We start from the raw sequence: 17,304 nt of genomic DNA on the forward strand, positions 1-17,304 counted from the left end.
ACAATTTCAAGGTTCAGACAATACATTAGAGAATCTCTCGGCAATCTTGATCCTTTTCTCTATAGATATATACATTCAAAGAAGTGGAAAACGTGGAGAAGATATCTTTCCACCAATGGAGTGACAACATCACTGACCCCTTCTGATCCACAAATGAGTCTGACAAACCCGCCCTCTTCCTCCGGCTCTCTTTCACGAACCAGAGTTGGTAACTTGAAACGGAGTCTCCAGGCTACTGTCGATGGTAATTACATATTCTTCCTTGAGTCTGATTGATCTTGGTTCTTTGGTGTGAACACCTCGTTTCTATTCCATCATGTTTGGAAAGGGTTTCCCTTTCTTGAATTCTGGAGGATTCTATTCTCGTGGTAACTCTTTCCCTTTGATTCTCTGTGATGATCTTGATTCTGTGGTGCGAGCTTGCAATTGAAAGGGATCCTCGCCAACGCATTCGAATTCTCGAGCTAGCTTGATATGCTAACCCGGGGACTAACAGATGCCATTGAATCAAGAAGACCCGGTGGGTATACCAGCAAAGTCCGGGTCCGAGACCGGTATAATATAGTAGGCTTCATCAGCAGCGGTACATATGGCCGAGTGTACAAGGCCGTTGGCAAAAATGGCAAAAAAGGGGAGTTTGCAATCAAAAAGTAAAATCCCTCTGAGCATCAAATTTCTACTTTTCACTGTCTAATCTCGTCCAGATTCAAACCCGACAAGGAAGGTGAAACGATCCAGTACACAGGTCTGTCGCAGTCAGCTATTCGTGAGATGGCATTGTGCACTGAACTCTCACATGCCAATGTTGTCCAACTAGAAGAGATCATTCTGGAGGACAAGTGCATCTTCATGGTATTTGAATATACAGAGCATGATTTGCTTCAGATCATTCATCACCACACCCAACCTCAGCGACATGCTATTCCAGCAAACATGGTCAGGTCTATCATGTTCCAGTTGCTGAATGGATTGCTCTATCTTCATACCAATTGGGTCCTGCATCGTGATTTGAAACCAGCCAACATCCTCGTCACCTCAAGCGGTGCCATTCGTATTGGCGACTTAGGCCTAGCACGTCTGTTCTATAAGCCACTCAACTCCCTGTTCTCCGGCGACAAAGTTGTCGTCACGATCTGGTACCGCGCACCGGAGCTGCTTATGGGGAGCCGGCACTATACTCCTGCCGTCGATATGTGGGCAATAGGATGCATATTCGCCGAACTACTCTCGCTACGGCCAATCTTCAAGGGTGAAGAAGCTAAAATGGACAGCAAGAAAACAGTCCCCTTCCAGCGCAACCAAATGATGAAAATTGTCGAAATTCTCGGTCTGCCCCGCAAAGAAACTTGGCCAGGTCTAGTCTCCATGCCCGAATATTCCCAACTCCAGTCTCTGGTGCTCCACCGCCAGCCTTCACATTTTCATCGCGGCTCTAATCTTGAAGGCTGGTACCAGAGCTGCTTGAAAAACGGTGGATACACGTCCACCTCCAGTTCTGGTACTCCCGGTGCAGATGGATTCGATCTTCTATCGCGTATGCTTGAATATGACCCGATAAAGCGGATCACCGCTGAGCAAGCTCTCGAACACCCATACTTCACCAATGGTGGCCCTATCAGCGGTAACTGCTTCGAGGGTATCGGGGGCAAATACCCACACCGTCGAGTCACTCAAGATGACAATGATATCCGCAGCGGGAGTCTTCCTGGCACCAAACGAAGTGGACTCCCAGATGATTCGTTGATGAGGGCATCCAAGCGCCTCAAGGAGTAATACTTTCTTCATTTGCTTGCTGCATATCTGTGTTGATCATATTTTGCGGCGCGTGGACAGGCTGGCCATAATATCCACCCACATACATTTAATTCGGGGTTAGCGTTACAATAACTAGCGGAATTGCATCGTGATTTACGCAGATTTGGTCTTGGTATTCAGCCCTGAACGCCATCAGACCACTTTATATCTTGCATTATAAACGTGTAGTGTTTTCCGCGAGCTCTGCTAAATAATAATCGTGTAAATCACATAGGATGCGCCATTTGTACCATACCTCCCATCATTGCTCATTTCCTAATCCCATATCCATAAAATATCGTACATAGTGAGCCAAGCTTGAAGCCCCGCCCCCTCCCCCAGAGAGCATCCGATGATAGAACGCCGAAAAGATGAAAAAGATGCATAAGAGGAGAATCAGAACCCTACAATCAAAGCGAGTCAGTGGTCATTGCCGGAAAATCAGACAAGGAATCATAGTCACACACCATCCTGTTCATGTCGCTTGTCTCCATTGGTATCATCATTGCCGTCACCACCCGCAGTTGAAGCGTGGTGAGCAGCATCTTTGATGCCCTGCTCATCACCACGCAGCGCCTCAAAATAGCCCTTGATATCTTCCGCACTGACAGCTTGTCCACTTTCAGCGAATGGCTGCAAGAATACCTTGAGTTTGTCGCGCAGGTGATTGTATGCCATTGCGCCCTCAATCGCGCGTACCCGATCCATGTTGTTTAGCGCTGCCTCGCCGCGATCGTAGATGCTGCCTGTACCGACACTTGCAGCACCGTTAGCCTGGCCATCGTCAGACATGGGAGGCTCATAGGTATCTTCTTCTTCGCGAAGCTGGGGGTGGGGGACAAGCTTGGGAAAACACTCTGTGCAGCGGCACAACTGATCATGGAACCCATCCAAGGCAAAAAGAGAGAACGATTCCATTGGGGTGGACTTGGGAAGCTCAGTGTGCTTGGGGGCGGAGGGTTTTGTAGGGGTATCTTTTTCCTCCTTGGAGTCCTCTTCCTCGATAACCTTTGATGGCTGTTCCTCAACAGGAGGTTCTTCTTCTTCTTCTTTGGTTCGCTTAGTGACAGGCTCTCCTTCACGAGGCCCCTCGTCATCAGCCTTGCGCTTTTTTGATTGTTCGGTCTTCTTCTGCTCCTTAAGTTCCATCTTCTTGGGCTGAGTGACAGGTACAGAGGGATCCTCGATCACATTTGAGGCCGTCTTGATTCCACCTTCCCGGAAAACCGGTGGCAAGAACCCAATAGTTCCCGCGTAGGGCTTGATCCAGGGATTAGAATCAATGCACTTGAAGCAGATCAGATGGTCGAAATCATCCTCCGCGGGAAACCCAGGTGGGACCAGATCCTCTTCTTCCTCAACTTGAGCATCATTCGTGGCATCACCGCCGCCGAGCCCACTGGCCTTAGGGGTAGCCTTGTTCCAATCACGCGACAAGCCAATGAGACACTCCGGGTGCCACCAGTCCTCGCCACAGCCTCCCGTCTCGACGGTGCCGAGTCCCAGACACTGATACATTGTCCCTTTCTCTGAAGATGCATCGTACTGTTCGCCACAGCCACAGAACTGATTGCGAAAGTTATGGTTGTATGCGTTGCTTGTTGCGGCTTTTTGGGAGTGGACACCCTTCTTGCCAGTCACGGGATCTTCACGGAGTGTGCAGCATGAATGTGAAGGCAAACGGGTAGTTCCACAGTCACAAACAAAGTTGCGCTTGTTGAAGAGCTCCACTAGGGTGTGCTCGCCGTGACAAGCGATCGAGCACGAGTAACAGACACCAGCAGCAGTGTAGGATTCGTTAGAGTCGGCAGGAGGGGGGTTGCATGTAAGACACGCAAATAGAACCTGTCGCAAGGGTCCAAGGTCATGTGTGCAAGAGTCGAAGGCCTGAACCCAATAGGTTAGCTGTGAAACAAGTCGTGCGCCACCTGCTTTGCCAGAGCACTCACATAAGGTAGGGCCTCCCGCGCATCTGCCTCAAGTTGGAGCTGAGACTCAATAAACCTAAGTTTGATCAGTATGGTTTCAATGTAGGCAGAGTATTAGGGAATGTGTCATACTCCTTCGCAGTCTGGGAACTCTGAGAGCCCATGCTCTCGCTACGAGCATCCTCAGTGAGCTGAGCAACAGCCGAGTGTGGGACCTCCATTGCAGTGGGCTTTATCTGTGTTCTTGTCGTAGGTATTTGCAATCTACGAAACACCCAGGAGTCACGAGTGTCAAGGTGATGTGTTGGAAATGACGCGACGTGATGGAGTCGCGACATAACTTGAGTTTCTGCCGGCAGATGCCAACAGCAGCATGGCGGTCTATATACAAGAATTTTTCCCATACCACCTCAACGCTTGCAACCTTAGAAGGCCATCATTAGAAATTTTATATCTTATACACTGTGATCACGTTTAAGTGAGTCCAAAGGCATATGATCAGAAGTTGAGCTGCCTCATCCCTGCAAGTCGCACACTTTGTATAAATGGATATCTTCGCGTCCCACGCCGCCTACGGTGACCGTCACACGGTAATCTCCGCCTCAACCATTCACATATGTTGTATAAGAATCCCTGTGTTGCCTCGATAGTCAAATAAGCACGCAATACATATAAATACAGCCTGTACTAGCCATTGATATCGCTCACTCCGGCGCTATGTTCACGGTGTCATGTGAAAACGATTATTGCAAGGTTGAATTGAGAATTGGTGTCACAGCTCAGTTCCTGGTGCAAGACCTAGTCGGCTGTTTCTCTTGCCCTTGAGTTTGTATGGGCCACTTGTTGTAGTGTCATCTGAGGCTAAATCCTTACAGAATAGTTTCAAGAATTTCTTCGCGAGCCAAAGCTACGGGATATCCGTTTATCCACCGCTCCACGGTTGGGTGGAAAAGACATTTGACTCAACTCTCACGAGACATCCCATACTAGGACAGACATTAATACCTTCTAGCCTTGGGGTGCTAAATTATTGGATCCGATAGGCCGAATATAGCCTTTGACATGCTAATATACCAATAGCATTATTTGGTCTTTCTGCGGCGATCACTCCTTGGTATATAGCCCTAGTCTATCCCCGTGACACATCCTGTGGGAAACTAAGACTATTTTTTTCTGTCTCAAATCTTTCACTTCACTTGGATACTAATGATGAAAGTGCAGATGTGTTGACTGTTGAAGGGCCTATTTGATGACCTTGGGGTAACTATATATCTATATATATCGTAAGCAACCTTGATGACCAGATGAAGACAAGGGTCGTCTATTGATTTAGAAGTACAATTCTCATGCCCTAGCAGCTTCAATCATCCTTTCCCCTTCATCCCTCATGCATCTATATCATTCGAGTTTATCACCCCTCCTAAGAGTGGCTTTCCCCTCTTCCTACCCAGAGCAATCCCTCCATGGTTAGCCCAAAATTAGCAGAAAAGATGGCAGATTATGGGTCCAGAACAACTATGACCGGTGAAGAAAAAGAGAGATATACCTATCTAACTGGTGTGCGTATGAGAGATTTGTAAAATGCACCACTCACCACTCCCACTACCTCCAGTGTGGCATTTCGTGCCTGGGCTTGGCTCGTTGCAGAATACTTGATCGTAGCCCCAACTTGTTCAATGGACTGTCAGGTGCATAGGATTTACTACTCTCTTTATGGCCAGAGTCACCTTGGCGCCCTTTTGTCCGCGACTATCACCACGCAAGACAGGGCCACTGGCTGGATGGAGTTCTTTCAAGGAGCCGGTTCACATGCTGTTTACCTCGGGAGTCTCTCTTCTATACTAAAACTCTATAATTTGCCTTCTTCTAGGTATGCTACAACGCCCAATGAATAGAAATTGTTGGCTGAAAAACATTATATGTGCAAGTCTATACGACTGTAAAGCTCAGTTCATCCCAAAGAGTCGGATTGAATTCGATTCCCGTCACCAATGCCCTTGATATACCCATCGGCACCCTTGGTGGCTACCTGGCTAATTGATATATCACCCGCTGGAGTTACTAAAATTCCTTGGGTAGCGATGTGTGACGTTCTGATGTTCTGCTGGGCCTCTTTCCATACAGTGACCGAGCGACATACTTCTGCTATGCTTTACGGGCTAGCGTCGGCGGCAGCCATATCCGTTTTTGCTGGCACTATTCCTTCACTAACCAAAGGTCTGGAAAAGATTGGCACTTGGGTCGACATATTGCTTTCTATGATGATGGCGGGGGCGTTGATACACGGAAGGTGACTACCTGGCTGCGCAGATATGGGTAGGAGCAGTTTGCCTCGTGGCAAAGTTTCCTCTTATGGGGGCATGGGTCACCATATCGGGGCCACATCGCTATACAAAACTATGCGCATGAAATTCACCTGTCTTGTATATAGGAATTGTGCTTTTCGCCTTATTCTCGACCATATGGCCAATAATTATACTCTCTCTATATAAAAATAAGAAGGGGGAAATATATCTAAAAATAACACTAGGAAGATATCTAAAAAGACATCTGAAAAGACATCTGAAAAGACATCTGAAAAGACATCTGAAAAGATATCTGAAAAGATATCTGAAAAGATATCCCACGAACACTACCAGTGTAAAGGGAGAAATTCCGTGGCCTATATTACCATGGTGCCTTCTAAAGTGATTTCATGCTATTCTTACTTTAATGTGTCTATTACCAGTTGTCATCTAAAGAGATGCTGTCTTCAAACATGGAGCAACCACAAAATCACCATTTCGACCTTCTTGATCTCACAGCTCAGGAGATTACGGCTGCCCTCACCTGCAGCAATTGCCGCCATGGCTTTATCGGTGGGTATGCAGTGTCTCTTGTCGGTGGCGCGAGGATAACCGAGGTAAGCTTTCTCGGGTTTCAACCTAGTAATAATTCTGCAAGCTAATTTGAACTAGGATGTTGATCTTATCGTTGATGCAGACCCAGTCAACGTCCGACAACTGCTTCTCCAGGTGTCCGGCTTTCAGTTTACCGGTCCCAATAGCCTTGTCTTCGTAAATAATGGCCGTGCAGTCAAAGGTGAGATTCTCCGTGGCGGCCATACTCAACACATGAAGCTCCCTGATGCCAATTCCGTCCCTCTTCGCTACATTTCTGCCAGAAACCCACCAGAGCACGATGTCGATATCCCAAGTGAGTACATCTTTTAAATTTACCATGGGCTTTAAATAACCAACTGATCACAGTTCCAATTGTGCACCCGGTCGTTCTCGTGCTCACAAAGATAAAGAGATAGTCTGACATTGCTCAATCCACTCGTCCGAAAAGTATCAAAAAGGTCCACGGTGACTTCGAGGACATTACGGTGATCTTGAACTGGCTCGTTTCAAACAACCTTCGCATTGATTTTATAGCCTACCCAGAAAAGCCAAAGGAGAGTTTGATTCCATGTTTTCAGAGGTTGTGTGAATTGCATACTACTGTTCGCCCCCTCCTCGAGGTTGCGATGGAGGCGCAGGATTTTGCTCTCCTCCACAACTAGATAGCTGCGAAATAGTCCGACAGTCGCGGACAACACGTTCAGCAATGGTCACATATATCTCCTTCGTTGAGCCCCAATCCCATGTTTTCATGTCTTGAACTGCTTCTTCCACCCTTTCCTGAAAATCTTCTGAGCTCTCATCGTCTTCAAGTTGCCCGTCCTTGGTATTCAGAGGTGTATCGTGCAAAATAAAAGAGGATATAAAGCCCAGAAGGTCGTCGTGCACACGAAACCTACTGCTGTCTTCAATAGGGCGGCTGAGAAGATGGCGTATCAAGGACAGCATGTAAAGTCGAGGTTTTGGTGTCAAGATACTTAGTGTATGGTCGAAAGTAGATGTGACTTTGACTGTGTCCTGGAGAGTCAGGCCGATACACGACAATGGGTAGAGAAATATTCGGTGTGAACCAATCGGATCTAGACTATGAATAAAGCCTGCTCGCTCCCATTGTCCATATGTCTGAGTGACATTTGCGGATGGGGGAATACAAGGAATGCCAAGGTCTGATAAGGTCTGGGATGAAAGTGATAGCAGTGTATCAGGCACTGCCCATTCAACAAGCTAGGAACAGGAACTTAGTAGAGCTCTACGACTAAATTGTTGGACGGGTGTGTCATCTCTTACTCGGAGGACCGAAGGGTATCCGCATCTCCACTGTACCTGAGAGCCCCACTCCACAAGAGGAATGTTTTTGTCAACTAAGGCCCTTGCAGCTATCCTGGTGATATTTGCATGGATTTGTTCTGACAGCGTTCTTTCCTGGGGTAATGGGTCCATGTTTCACAAGAAAAATAAAAGTCAAGGTAGCTCAAGATATAGAAATCTTTGAAAGGATGGTTTACATCAAGGTAGATCACTGTATCTATGTAGTGGATGAAAGATTGACAGGCTGGGGCACTCGGGTCATCTGTTGTACCCAAGAAAATGGCCTGCTAGATCCGTACAGATAGCCTTTGTATGAGTATTATGAAACTCACAAACTTCCACACCCAACGATCGACTGGCCAAGTGGTTAAGGCGTCTGTCTTACATTAAATATGTTGGAGTTTCACAGAAGGTCGCAGGTTCGATCCCTGCGTCGATCATTGATTTTTTTTGGGAATTTCTTTTTCCCCCAGCCAAGTGATTTTCTTATTTTCCTAACTTTTTGTGTTTTTTTTGCTGCTTTATACGGAGTATATCTCAGCACTTAAAATAGTGACATAAAAAAGAAACCAGCAAGGTGTGTGAATATAGGGAACTGTGGAAGGCCCACCTTCCCGATTGGGGCTTAATTGAAACGCGTCGCGTCGAACACGCGACTCGCTGCACAGCTAGACTTTGCCGCCCCTTCTCCCTCCCTTCATTCTATCAACCACGCTACCACACATTCGAGAAACCCCCCGAAATATACACGCCACTAATTCATACTCATAATTTCCTGGCGATTGCACATTTTTTCTCTCGAAACTTGCCAGTTGAAACATCCACACGATGGAGTGAGTGCCCCTCTTGAATTTTCTGCGCTCAAAAGCTAATGCATTCGCAGTCCGCTCCGAGCCAGCGACTCGGCCGCAAACCGTGGCCCAAGGGTCAACAATCGTAAGAGAGACAGAGAGGATGATATGTCCTCTCCGGCGCCATTGCCTCCTTCTAGTCGTATGTGGTCTTCTTTGTCCGGGCTGCACCGATTTGAGACTGACAATGTTCATGTGTAGCCACCGCATTGGGCTCTTCCCCTCCCCCGATCCCTTTCGACATGGGAGATGAAGATGAAGATGAGGATAGAGGTCTAGTGCAAGATATTGATGACATTGATGAATTGGCTGAAGATGAGGATGGCATTGACCTGTTCGGTGACAACTTCGAACGGGATTATCGCGATGCAGCACAAGATCGCTATGAAAATGAAGGATACATTGACGATGACGAAGACCATGATGAGATCGATGCCGCAACTCGTCGGCAGCTTGATGCTCGTCTGAATCAGAGAGATCGTGAACTGGCACGTCGGCGCCGCATGCCTGCCGCTTTTTTACAAGACGATGACGATATGGAGTTGGACCTGTCGCGCCAACCCCGACGACGCAGACACCATTATGACGAAGACCGTGAAGACATTGACATGGCTGACGAGGGCATGGAAGAGCTATCGCTGGAGGAACTGGCAGATGTGAAAGCGGCCAACATTACGGACTGGGTGACTCAGCCCCAGGTCCTTCGCTCCATTTACCGTGAATTCAAGGCCTTCCTGACGGAATTTATTGACCCCACCGGCCAGTCTGTTTACGGTAACCGAATCAAGACACTGGGTGAGGTGAACTCCGCTTCGCTCGAGGTGTCTTACGCCCACCTCAGTGAGACCAAGGCAGCTTTGTCATACTTCCTTGCCAACGAGCCCACCGAAGTTCTGAAGGTATTTGACCAGGTCGCGCTCGACGTTACTCTGTTCCACTACCCACAGTATCACGATATTCACAATGAGATCCACGTCCGCATCACGGATGTGCCGATCATTTATACCCTGCGCCAGCTGCGCCAGTCTCATCTCAACTGCTTGATCCGTGTTGGTGGTGTCGTTACCCGTCGAACTGGTGTCTTCCCGCAATTGAAATACGTCATGTTCCTTTGCCAGAAGTGTGGTATCACACTGGGTCCGTTCCAGCAGGAAGCTAGCGCGGAGGTGAAGATCTCTTTCTGTCAGAACTGCCAGTCGCGTGGTCCCTTCACTGTCAATTCCGAAAAGACAGTCTACCGCAACTACCAAAAGTTGACTTTGCAGGAGTCGCCCGGCTCGGTTCCCGCCGGTCGTCTGCCGCGGCAGCGTGAGGTTGTTTTACTCGCCGATTTGATCGACAGTGCCAAACCCGGTGATGAGATTGAGATTACCGGCGTCTATCGCAACAGCTACGATGCTCAACTGAACAACAAAAACGGTTTCCCAGTCTTCGCCACTGTAATCGAGGCCAACCACGTGGTCAAGGCACACGACCAGCTGGCTGGTTTCAACCTGACAGAAGAGGATGAGCGCGAAATTCGGGCCCTTTCCCGTGACCCTGATATTGTGGACAAGATCATTCGCTCTATGGCACCCAGTATCTACGGCCACCAAGACGTCAAGACTGCTGTTGCGCTTTCGCTCTTTGGTGGTGTTAGCAAGCAGGCACAGGGCAAGATGAACATTCGTGGTGATATCAATGTCCTTCTTCTTGGTGACCCCGGTACTGCCAAATCTCAGGTGCTCAAGTTTGTCGAGAAGACGGCCCACCGTGCCGTGTTTGCGACTGGTCAGGGTGCTAGTGCCGTCGGTCTTACGGCCAGTGTTCGCCGCGACCCTCTTACCAGCGAATGGACGTTGGAAGGTGGTGCACTTGTGTTGGCTGATCGAGGTGTTTGTCTTATCGATGAGTTCGACAAAATGAACGACCAGGATCGGACATCTATTCACGAAGCCATGGAACAGCAAACTATTTCCATCTCCAAGGCCGGCATTGTGACAACGTTGCAGGCTCGCTGCGCTGTCGTGTCCGCTGCTAACCCTAAGGGGGGTCGGTACAACAGCTCGATCCCCTTCTCGGAGAATGTTGACTTGACAGACCCTATCTTGTCTCGTTTCGATATTCTCTGTGTGGTGCGTGATCTGGTTGATCCTGCCGAGGATGAGCGCTTAGCCAACTTCGTGATTGAGTCACACCACCGTTCCAACCCGGCCCGTCCCCTCCGGGACGAAAAGGGCGACTTGGTTGATACCAACGGTCACCTCATCGACAGCGAGGGTTACCGCATCAACAGAGATGGTCAGAGATTGCCTCCATCACAGGAGGAGATTGCCAGACGCGCAGCAGAGAAGCAAAGAGCCGAAGAGGAGAGGGAGGGCGAGATCCCGCAGGAGCTCTTGCGGAAGTACATTATGTATGCCCGGGAACGTTGCCACCCCAAGCTTTATCAGATCGACCAGGACAAGGTTGCCCGTCTCTTCGCAGACATGCGCCGCGAGTCCCTTGCGACTGGAGCGTACCCCATTACAGTAAGTTATCTCTTCGGATTTGATACATTGACAATTTTCTTACTCCCAATTTCTAGGTTCGTCACCTTGAAGCTATCATGCGTATTGCGGAATCTTTCTGCAAGATGCGCCTCTCTGAATATTGCTCCTCGCTGGATATTGACCGTGCCATCGCTGTTACGGTGGATTCGTTCATCGGCAGCCAAAAAGTCAGCTGCAAGAAGGCGCTCTCACGTGCATTTGCCAAGTATGTTTCTTTTCAACCTTGGATCTATTGGAACCTAGTGGTATCTAGTACTAATCTCTTCCTCTCAGATACACACTATCCAGACCCAAGCCCCAATCGAAGCGACGTGCGGGCATCCCTGTCTCAAACCCTCACCTGCCGCGGGCTCAGTCCACCGCGCATTGAACAACTTTCTCGAAGGAGGGCTAGGGGTGGCCCACTCGCATGGTTTCTTTTGTGTCTTATACCATCTTGTTTGCATTTTGTTTGTGTGGCGTTTATGATAGGGGGTTTCTCGAATTGGGCCATGATACAATAATGAATGGAAAATCAATGAATGAGATTTCAATGTTCAAGTTGATAGAGTTGAGGTTGACTTGATTGTAATGTGGCAGGCCGCAGTGTCTAACATCTGCTGCGCCTGTGCGTGTCTCCGAAGGACTCGGTGAACTGGCGTCTCACCCTTTCACCCTGGAGTGTGGCATTGTAGCGTAGATACATGGGTTCGATATGATTTCATATCAATAGCTACCTGATACGCTATAAAACACCATATTTCTTTCATTGTCTAGTATCATTTCTCTCATGTATCATTCCTAGCCTATCAAACCACACACTCTCCGTCCACATCCGGGTATATATCTCAAGGCGGGCCGGTGTGAGACATGGCAGGTGTATGGTCTTCCGATACCGGTCTGTCAGTGTCCCTAGATTTTGATCGTGGACGTGGTTTGGGTCGGACATGTCTGGTTTTTCTAGGTCAAACAATATACATATAAGATAATCGTAAGTAGCTTGTTCCATATAAGATCAATCTATTTTGTCGCGGTGATCTCATGTGAGATTTTCAAGCCGAGGAATGTTCGGTATGTGCCGAGTACTTCTCCGCATGTATATGCCGGGCTGTTTGCTACGCTTAGAAGGGCGTCATATTCGAACAAGAAGTCTCGTCACTCCTTACTGGTATTCCCCTTATGGTACGGAATTGGAATTGCGCTCTTGACTCGACCGATGGGTAATCTCAAGGGATCGAAAGTAACCTGATTGAAGATGTCTGTCTGTACTCTGGACACATTCCAGGAATAGAAGATGACATCAATATGGAATGTCAATGTGCGTCATTCTCAGTCCTGGCTATTTTTAGTCGCCGAGGAATCTGAGAGTCTCCCTGGATGTTCTTGAGGTCTCTCTTTGAAGTCACTGTATATAGCAAGCTAGTACTCCGTACTCCGTACTCTCTGTACCTATTTCAACGCAAGTGGACCCCTGGTAGTTTAGCCCCCTGAGACTATCAAGTCTGGGGTTTCTTCAGAAAGAAAAATCAAATGCCAAAAGAATATAACAGATAACATGTAAGATCGTGTAAAAGCAAAAACCAAAAGATCGACAGGGCCAAGCAGATATCCTCAAGGAGACGATCACTGGACATTTTACGTATGCTCGCCTCTCCCGTGTTCCCCTTGCCCCCCCTCCTCCTTTCTCCTAAACTTCTCTTCTCTCCTCTTCTCTTTTTTTTTTTTCTCCCTTTGATTTTGTCGATATAACTGCTAGTTCTCCATTTGCAAGGACCCCCTGATCATCACTGTTTCAGCAATACCTCCTGCCACTTTCTCCCGCATTCGTGCGACACCTAACGCAGCTCATTGAAACGCAAACAGCCTCTCCACCCACACCTCGTTTCAGAGGTGAAATATCCATCATGAATGCCAATCCAGCGCTTGGTTATGCGCCGGGCGTCTCGCTGGCCCCGCAAGGTACGTAACCTGACCTCTGACGGATCTCATGCGTGACCGGGAATAGTTTGAACCCCCTGATCCTTAAAATGACACATTCCCTTGGCCATCTGGTCAAGATATTTTTTTTCTCCTCCAGACTTGTGGCTGATTTGAAGCATCTTGACAAGCAGAACATCACGCATCTCCGACAGCTGCCAGTTTTGGTTCAAATAACCCCTTTCGAAACCGCGCTCTTTCACCCTCAGTTGCTGGATCCGTTTCCTCAAACCGCCCCGAACGCCCACGCTCGACAAACCCCTTCTTAGATGATACCGAGGCGATGTCTCCGCAATCTGCCCCTGGCATGTCAACCGGTGCCAGTATGATTTCTCCGATTGAGAAGACCGATATCTCGAGCAACACTCGGGAACTCTTTGTATGTGTCAATCTTGAACCTATGTGTTCAAATTAGGTCTAACCTCTTGAAAGGAGTCACTTTCCCTCAATCCTACTCCACAGACAAATCGTCTCCCCGCGGCACCTGATGCCACTCAACGTACTCTCTCGAATCGCAACAGACCCCCAAGGGAGCGCCCGGAGCGCCCACCAGGACCACCGGCGGCGAAAGAGAAAGACCCGCTTGACATCTTCGCTGATCCCCCGACTTTGTCCCAAAATGCCAAGGACAAGGCGCCCCGTCGCCCCCGGCGGAACTCAGAGTCTTCAGTAATGGACCGAGGCTCGAAGTTGTTGGATCTCGATGACGATGAGAAGCGCCGACGTGAACGGCGTCATCGCGAGCGTGATGGTCGTAGCAAAGATGGCAAATCGCGGTCGGGTCGCAAGGATCGACGACTTGATGTCATTGATAAGTTGGATGTGACAAGTATCTACGGTACCGGAAGTAAGTACATCGGCCTCGTTCTTTCTTTCGCATTTCCTATTTTGCAATTTGAGGGCTCATATGCTAACTATCCTAATAGTGTTCCACCACGATGGTCCGTTCGATGCATGCAACCCCCACCGCAACCGCCGCGGTGTGCGTACCGCGCCAATGCAAGCCTTTCCCAAAGGTTCCACCAACATGGCTCTGGGCGGCACAGGCCCAAACAACTCTAACATCGATCTCAACCTTTTCCACGGCAGGACGGAGGAAGGTCACAACGATTTCTCCACCGCTGCTCGCCGCAACCCCGAAACAGCCGTCATGGATCCCACTGCTCGAGTGGACCCGATCCATGGACCACAAAGTATGGGACTTGGAACCAGCACCTTCCTCGATGGAGCCCCGGCCAGTCGGTCTGCCATGGCACGTCGTCAAAGCGAGAATGAAGGCACTCCAGCAGCCAATGGTGGTGGACTTGCACGAAAGAAGAGTTTGGCTCAGCGACTACGTGGACGAGCTACCGGACCTGGCCGTATTAATCCTCCAACTGACAACTTTTTCCCCGCCCCACAAGTGAGCTCCAGTCACTCTGCATCCGCCCGGAGCAACGAAAGAAACCCATACTTCCAAGAAGAAGACGAGTATGAAGAAGAGTGGGACAGGAAGGGATCGAGTATCGAAGCTCGGCTTGGAGGCGGCCGACTTCGATCGTCCAGTAGTCCCAAGCAAACCACTGTCTTGGAGCGCAAGATCACCAACGAGCGATCTTATGAAGATTCGAAGCTTAACCCCGGTGGTGGCGGTGGTGGGTTCTTGAACCGGATGAAGAGTCTGCGCAAACCCAAGCCGGAACGACGTACTAGCGACTGAGTCACCCAGCAATCACACGTTAAGCCTGCCCTGGAAATATATCGATGTAGCGAGCGGGCCTTTCTCATTCGGATGCACCTCCGGGATGTGTCAATCCCATGACTCCCCTTTTCCATCTCACCATTAACTCCTCAATGAGGAGCGATGATTCTACGCGTTAATACCCAGCACCGAGCACCGATGAACACACGGTGCTCAACATGGCGTTCATATATTTCGGAATAGAGTGCTTCACACTGCTTCTGATTCCAGACCGCCATAAAACACAATATCCTGATCTTGAGATTTTAAGATCAACACCATGATTCGGAGTTTTCCAAGGTCTATTCTCTTGTACCTCTTCAGCCTTGCTTTCAGAAACATGTATTTTTTGTTTTGAAGCGATTGCAGTTTCCCACATCGGTAGCTTTGAATAGGATATGACAATTGAACTACTTGATTCCAAACGTTCTTAACCCTTGTCTATCTATCGGTAAGGACACTGAACAGCCATATCTCAAGCATAGCATTGATGACTACCCGAACCACGCGCTTATTGTGGGATTCCATTAGTTCCATAACATCGAGTTATCTGTGATACTCCTTTCAACCGGCGAATGAACTATACAACATCGATTAGACATAGGAATCGATGACAATGCCTTTATTGATAGGTTTTATATGCCTCGCACCAATCAAAGATATAAGTGTGGAATTTCCTTGTGCACATTGACCATGAAGCTAAGCGCTGTGTATATGAATTTCGTGTGATAAGTTTCACCCGTTTCATGACATACATACGAAAATCTATTAGATCAGTCATGATCCTTGAGATATACAAGAAGTAACATTCGACCTTCGCCACGCCAATCTGTTTCTCTCATCTCCAAAATCACAGGCGCATGTTCCCACCATGGGCGAACCTTCGAAAACCTCGAGACTCAATGTATACACCGTTGTATACACTGCATATACTCTGTCCGGGCTCAGCTTGAACAGCTTGGCTTTCTTCGTGTGTGAGAAGGGATCCTTTATCGGTGGCCTCCATTCCTTTCCCACTGACGATACTACCTCGGGACATCGTCACGAGAGTTATCAAAAAATGACCTACGAGCCCACCAGTCCGAGGTTCAAGGGTACCCATTTGAAATTGACGGGCACCACACCTCGCGAAACATACCCTGAACAGTGGAACACTTTGTTGGACAAACTGTTTGCTGAGCAACTGAGCGTGAAACAAAATATGGAGGCTACATCTCGTGAGAGCAAAGAAGAGGGACGTATGAGTGCACATTTGAGTTGCTCCCGGGCCCAGAGCATGTTGATTCGCCATGGTATCTTGATGCCAGAAGGCGATGATAATGGATTTGACAGGTTGAAACAGTGAGATTGGTCTGTTGATTCTGCGGTGTTGCGCGTATAGTCTGTGCAGTTGAATCTATAGGTATTCATCGGCTTTCATGTTGGCTTTTATAGATCGAGTGATATTGAATCACTACTATTGGCCAGATCTCAAACAATGGAGAGGCGCTGTTATGATTCCTCTGGAAAGGAAAACAGAAATAAGAATAATAATAGAATAAGAGACAAAGGATACTTAAGAGCGTACGTTCGCCGTGTACTTTCTGTAAGTCTACCTACTATCGAGCGCTCTATTTCCTGAGTTTACAAAAAGAACCTTGAAAGCAACTTCCTACCATGAATAGCACCGGCAATACCGTGGACAATATCACCAGCAGCATGGATAATGTCTATTTGACAGATGCTACATACACGGTCTACCTCGTCAAACGAGAAAACCAATCCTCTCACCCCGAAGGCGATTTGGCCATCTTCGTCAAAACTGAAATAGATGCCGGCGACATTCAAGCGTTTAAGGCTGCCGACGACCACATTCAATACTACAGAGTGGCCATCCGGGTTGACGAGATAGGAGAGAGCCTAATGTCAATAGGCACCACCCTTGCCCGGGATTATCCTGGTAGTTGGGATGAGGCGCTAAAGCAGCTGTCTTTGGAAGCCAAGGAGTCCAACCAGCAGTTGGCTCTCTCGCCTTCAGCACTTAAGGTCTCTCGGTGGAGTCAGCTGGCCAGAGCCGCGCTCAAAAACGCTGGGACTTTAAAAGAGTTTGAAGCTGCTCCAATCACATTTCGTGTTGAAAGTTGAGTTGGTGTAGGGTGAAGGTGGAAACCCGGAAAGAATGGTATATAGTCAGATCAGAGTATGGACCGACAAGGTTCAGTGGATACAGACAATATATGGGAATTGAAGTATTGCATATCAGAATTTTCGACTTTGAAATCAAGTTTCCCTTCGGCTTAAAGGAACATATGAATATTCATTGTGATCCTCTTGTTTCGATGGTTGTATTTGACC

At 48.3% G+C, this 17,304-nt stretch overlaps 9 protein-coding genes across 9 annotated transcripts; 7 read left to right on the forward strand and 2 right to left on the reverse strand.

Moving 5' to 3' along the window:
- Positions 1-153: 153 nt before the first annotated feature.
- Positions 154-1,773, forward strand: ssn3 (cyclin-dependent serine/threonine protein kinase SSN3; the record flags this gene model as incomplete). The annotated part of the gene is made up of 3 exons (XM_056681661.1): positions 154-244; positions 497-650; positions 705-1,773. The coding sequence occupies 3 exons, from the start codon at positions 154-156 to the stop codon at positions 1,771-1,773; spliced, it is 1,314 nt and encodes a 437-aa protein (XP_056529043.1).
- Positions 1,774-2,253: 480 nt separating this feature from the next.
- On the reverse strand, positions 2,254-3,943 carry N7500_010524 (putative metaphase-anaphase transition protein (Mlo2); the record flags this gene model as incomplete). The annotated part of the gene is made up of 3 exons (XM_056681662.1): positions 2,254-3,681; positions 3,744-3,798; positions 3,855-3,943. The coding sequence occupies 3 exons, from the start codon at positions 3,941-3,943 to the stop codon at positions 2,254-2,256; spliced, it is 1,572 nt and encodes a 523-aa protein (XP_056529044.1).
- Positions 3,944-5,398: 1,455 nt separating this feature from the next.
- Positions 5,399-6,016, forward strand: N7500_010525 (uncharacterized protein; the record flags this gene model as incomplete). Its single annotated transcript, XM_056681663.1, has 3 exons — positions 5,399-5,592; positions 5,673-5,743; positions 5,781-6,016. 3 exons carry the CDS (start codon positions 5,399-5,401, stop codon positions 6,014-6,016), a joined length of 501 nt encoding a protein of 166 aa, XP_056529045.1.
- Positions 6,017-6,480: 464 nt separating this feature from the next.
- Positions 6,481-6,934, forward strand: N7500_010526 (uncharacterized protein; the record flags this gene model as incomplete). The annotated part of the gene is made up of 2 exons (XM_056681664.1): positions 6,481-6,624; positions 6,680-6,934. 2 exons carry the CDS (start codon positions 6,481-6,483, stop codon positions 6,932-6,934), a joined length of 399 nt encoding a protein of 132 aa, XP_056529046.1.
- Positions 6,935-7,201: 267 nt separating this feature from the next.
- N7500_010527 (uncharacterized protein) lies at positions 7,202-7,552 on the reverse strand (the record flags this gene model as incomplete). The annotated part of the gene is made up of 1 exon (XM_056681665.1): positions 7,202-7,552. One exon carries the CDS (start codon positions 7,550-7,552, stop codon positions 7,202-7,204), a length of 351 nt encoding a protein of 116 aa, XP_056529047.1.
- Positions 7,553-8,740: 1,188 nt separating this feature from the next.
- N7500_010528 (MCM DNA helicase complex subunit MCM2) lies at positions 8,741-11,973 on the forward strand (the record flags this gene model as incomplete). The annotated part of the gene is made up of 5 exons (XM_056681666.1): positions 8,741-8,745; positions 8,796-8,905; positions 8,965-11,273; positions 11,330-11,499; positions 11,874-11,973. 5 exons carry the CDS (start codon positions 8,741-8,743, stop codon positions 11,971-11,973), a joined length of 2,694 nt encoding a protein of 897 aa, XP_056529048.1.
- A 1,204-nt stretch (positions 11,974-13,177) lies between these two features.
- Positions 13,178-14,949, forward strand: N7500_010529 (Pal1 family protein; the record flags this gene model as incomplete). Its single annotated transcript, XM_056681667.1, has 4 exons — positions 13,178-13,232; positions 13,382-13,629; positions 13,683-14,097; positions 14,177-14,949. 4 exons carry the CDS (start codon positions 13,178-13,180, stop codon positions 14,947-14,949), a joined length of 1,491 nt encoding a protein of 496 aa, XP_056529049.1.
- Positions 14,950-15,841: 892 nt separating this feature from the next.
- On the forward strand, positions 15,842-16,315 carry N7500_010530 (uncharacterized protein; the record flags this gene model as incomplete). Its single annotated transcript, XM_056681668.1, has 1 exon — positions 15,842-16,315. The coding sequence occupies one exon, from the start codon at positions 15,842-15,844 to the stop codon at positions 16,313-16,315; it is 474 nt and encodes a 157-aa protein (XP_056529050.1).
- A 311-nt stretch (positions 16,316-16,626) lies between these two features.
- N7500_010531 (uncharacterized protein) lies at positions 16,627-17,094 on the forward strand (the record flags this gene model as incomplete). Its single annotated transcript, XM_056681669.1, has 1 exon — positions 16,627-17,094. One exon carries the CDS (start codon positions 16,627-16,629, stop codon positions 17,092-17,094), a length of 468 nt encoding a protein of 155 aa, XP_056529051.1.
- Positions 17,095-17,304: the final 210 nt, after the last annotated feature.

Source organism: Penicillium coprophilum, assembly GCF_028826855.1.
Source record: "Penicillium coprophilum strain IBT 35676 chromosome Unknown utg000006l_segment0_segment0, whole genome shotgun sequence".
NCBI classification, from domain to species: Eukaryota; Fungi; Ascomycota; class Eurotiomycetes; order Eurotiales; family Aspergillaceae; genus Penicillium; species Penicillium coprophilum.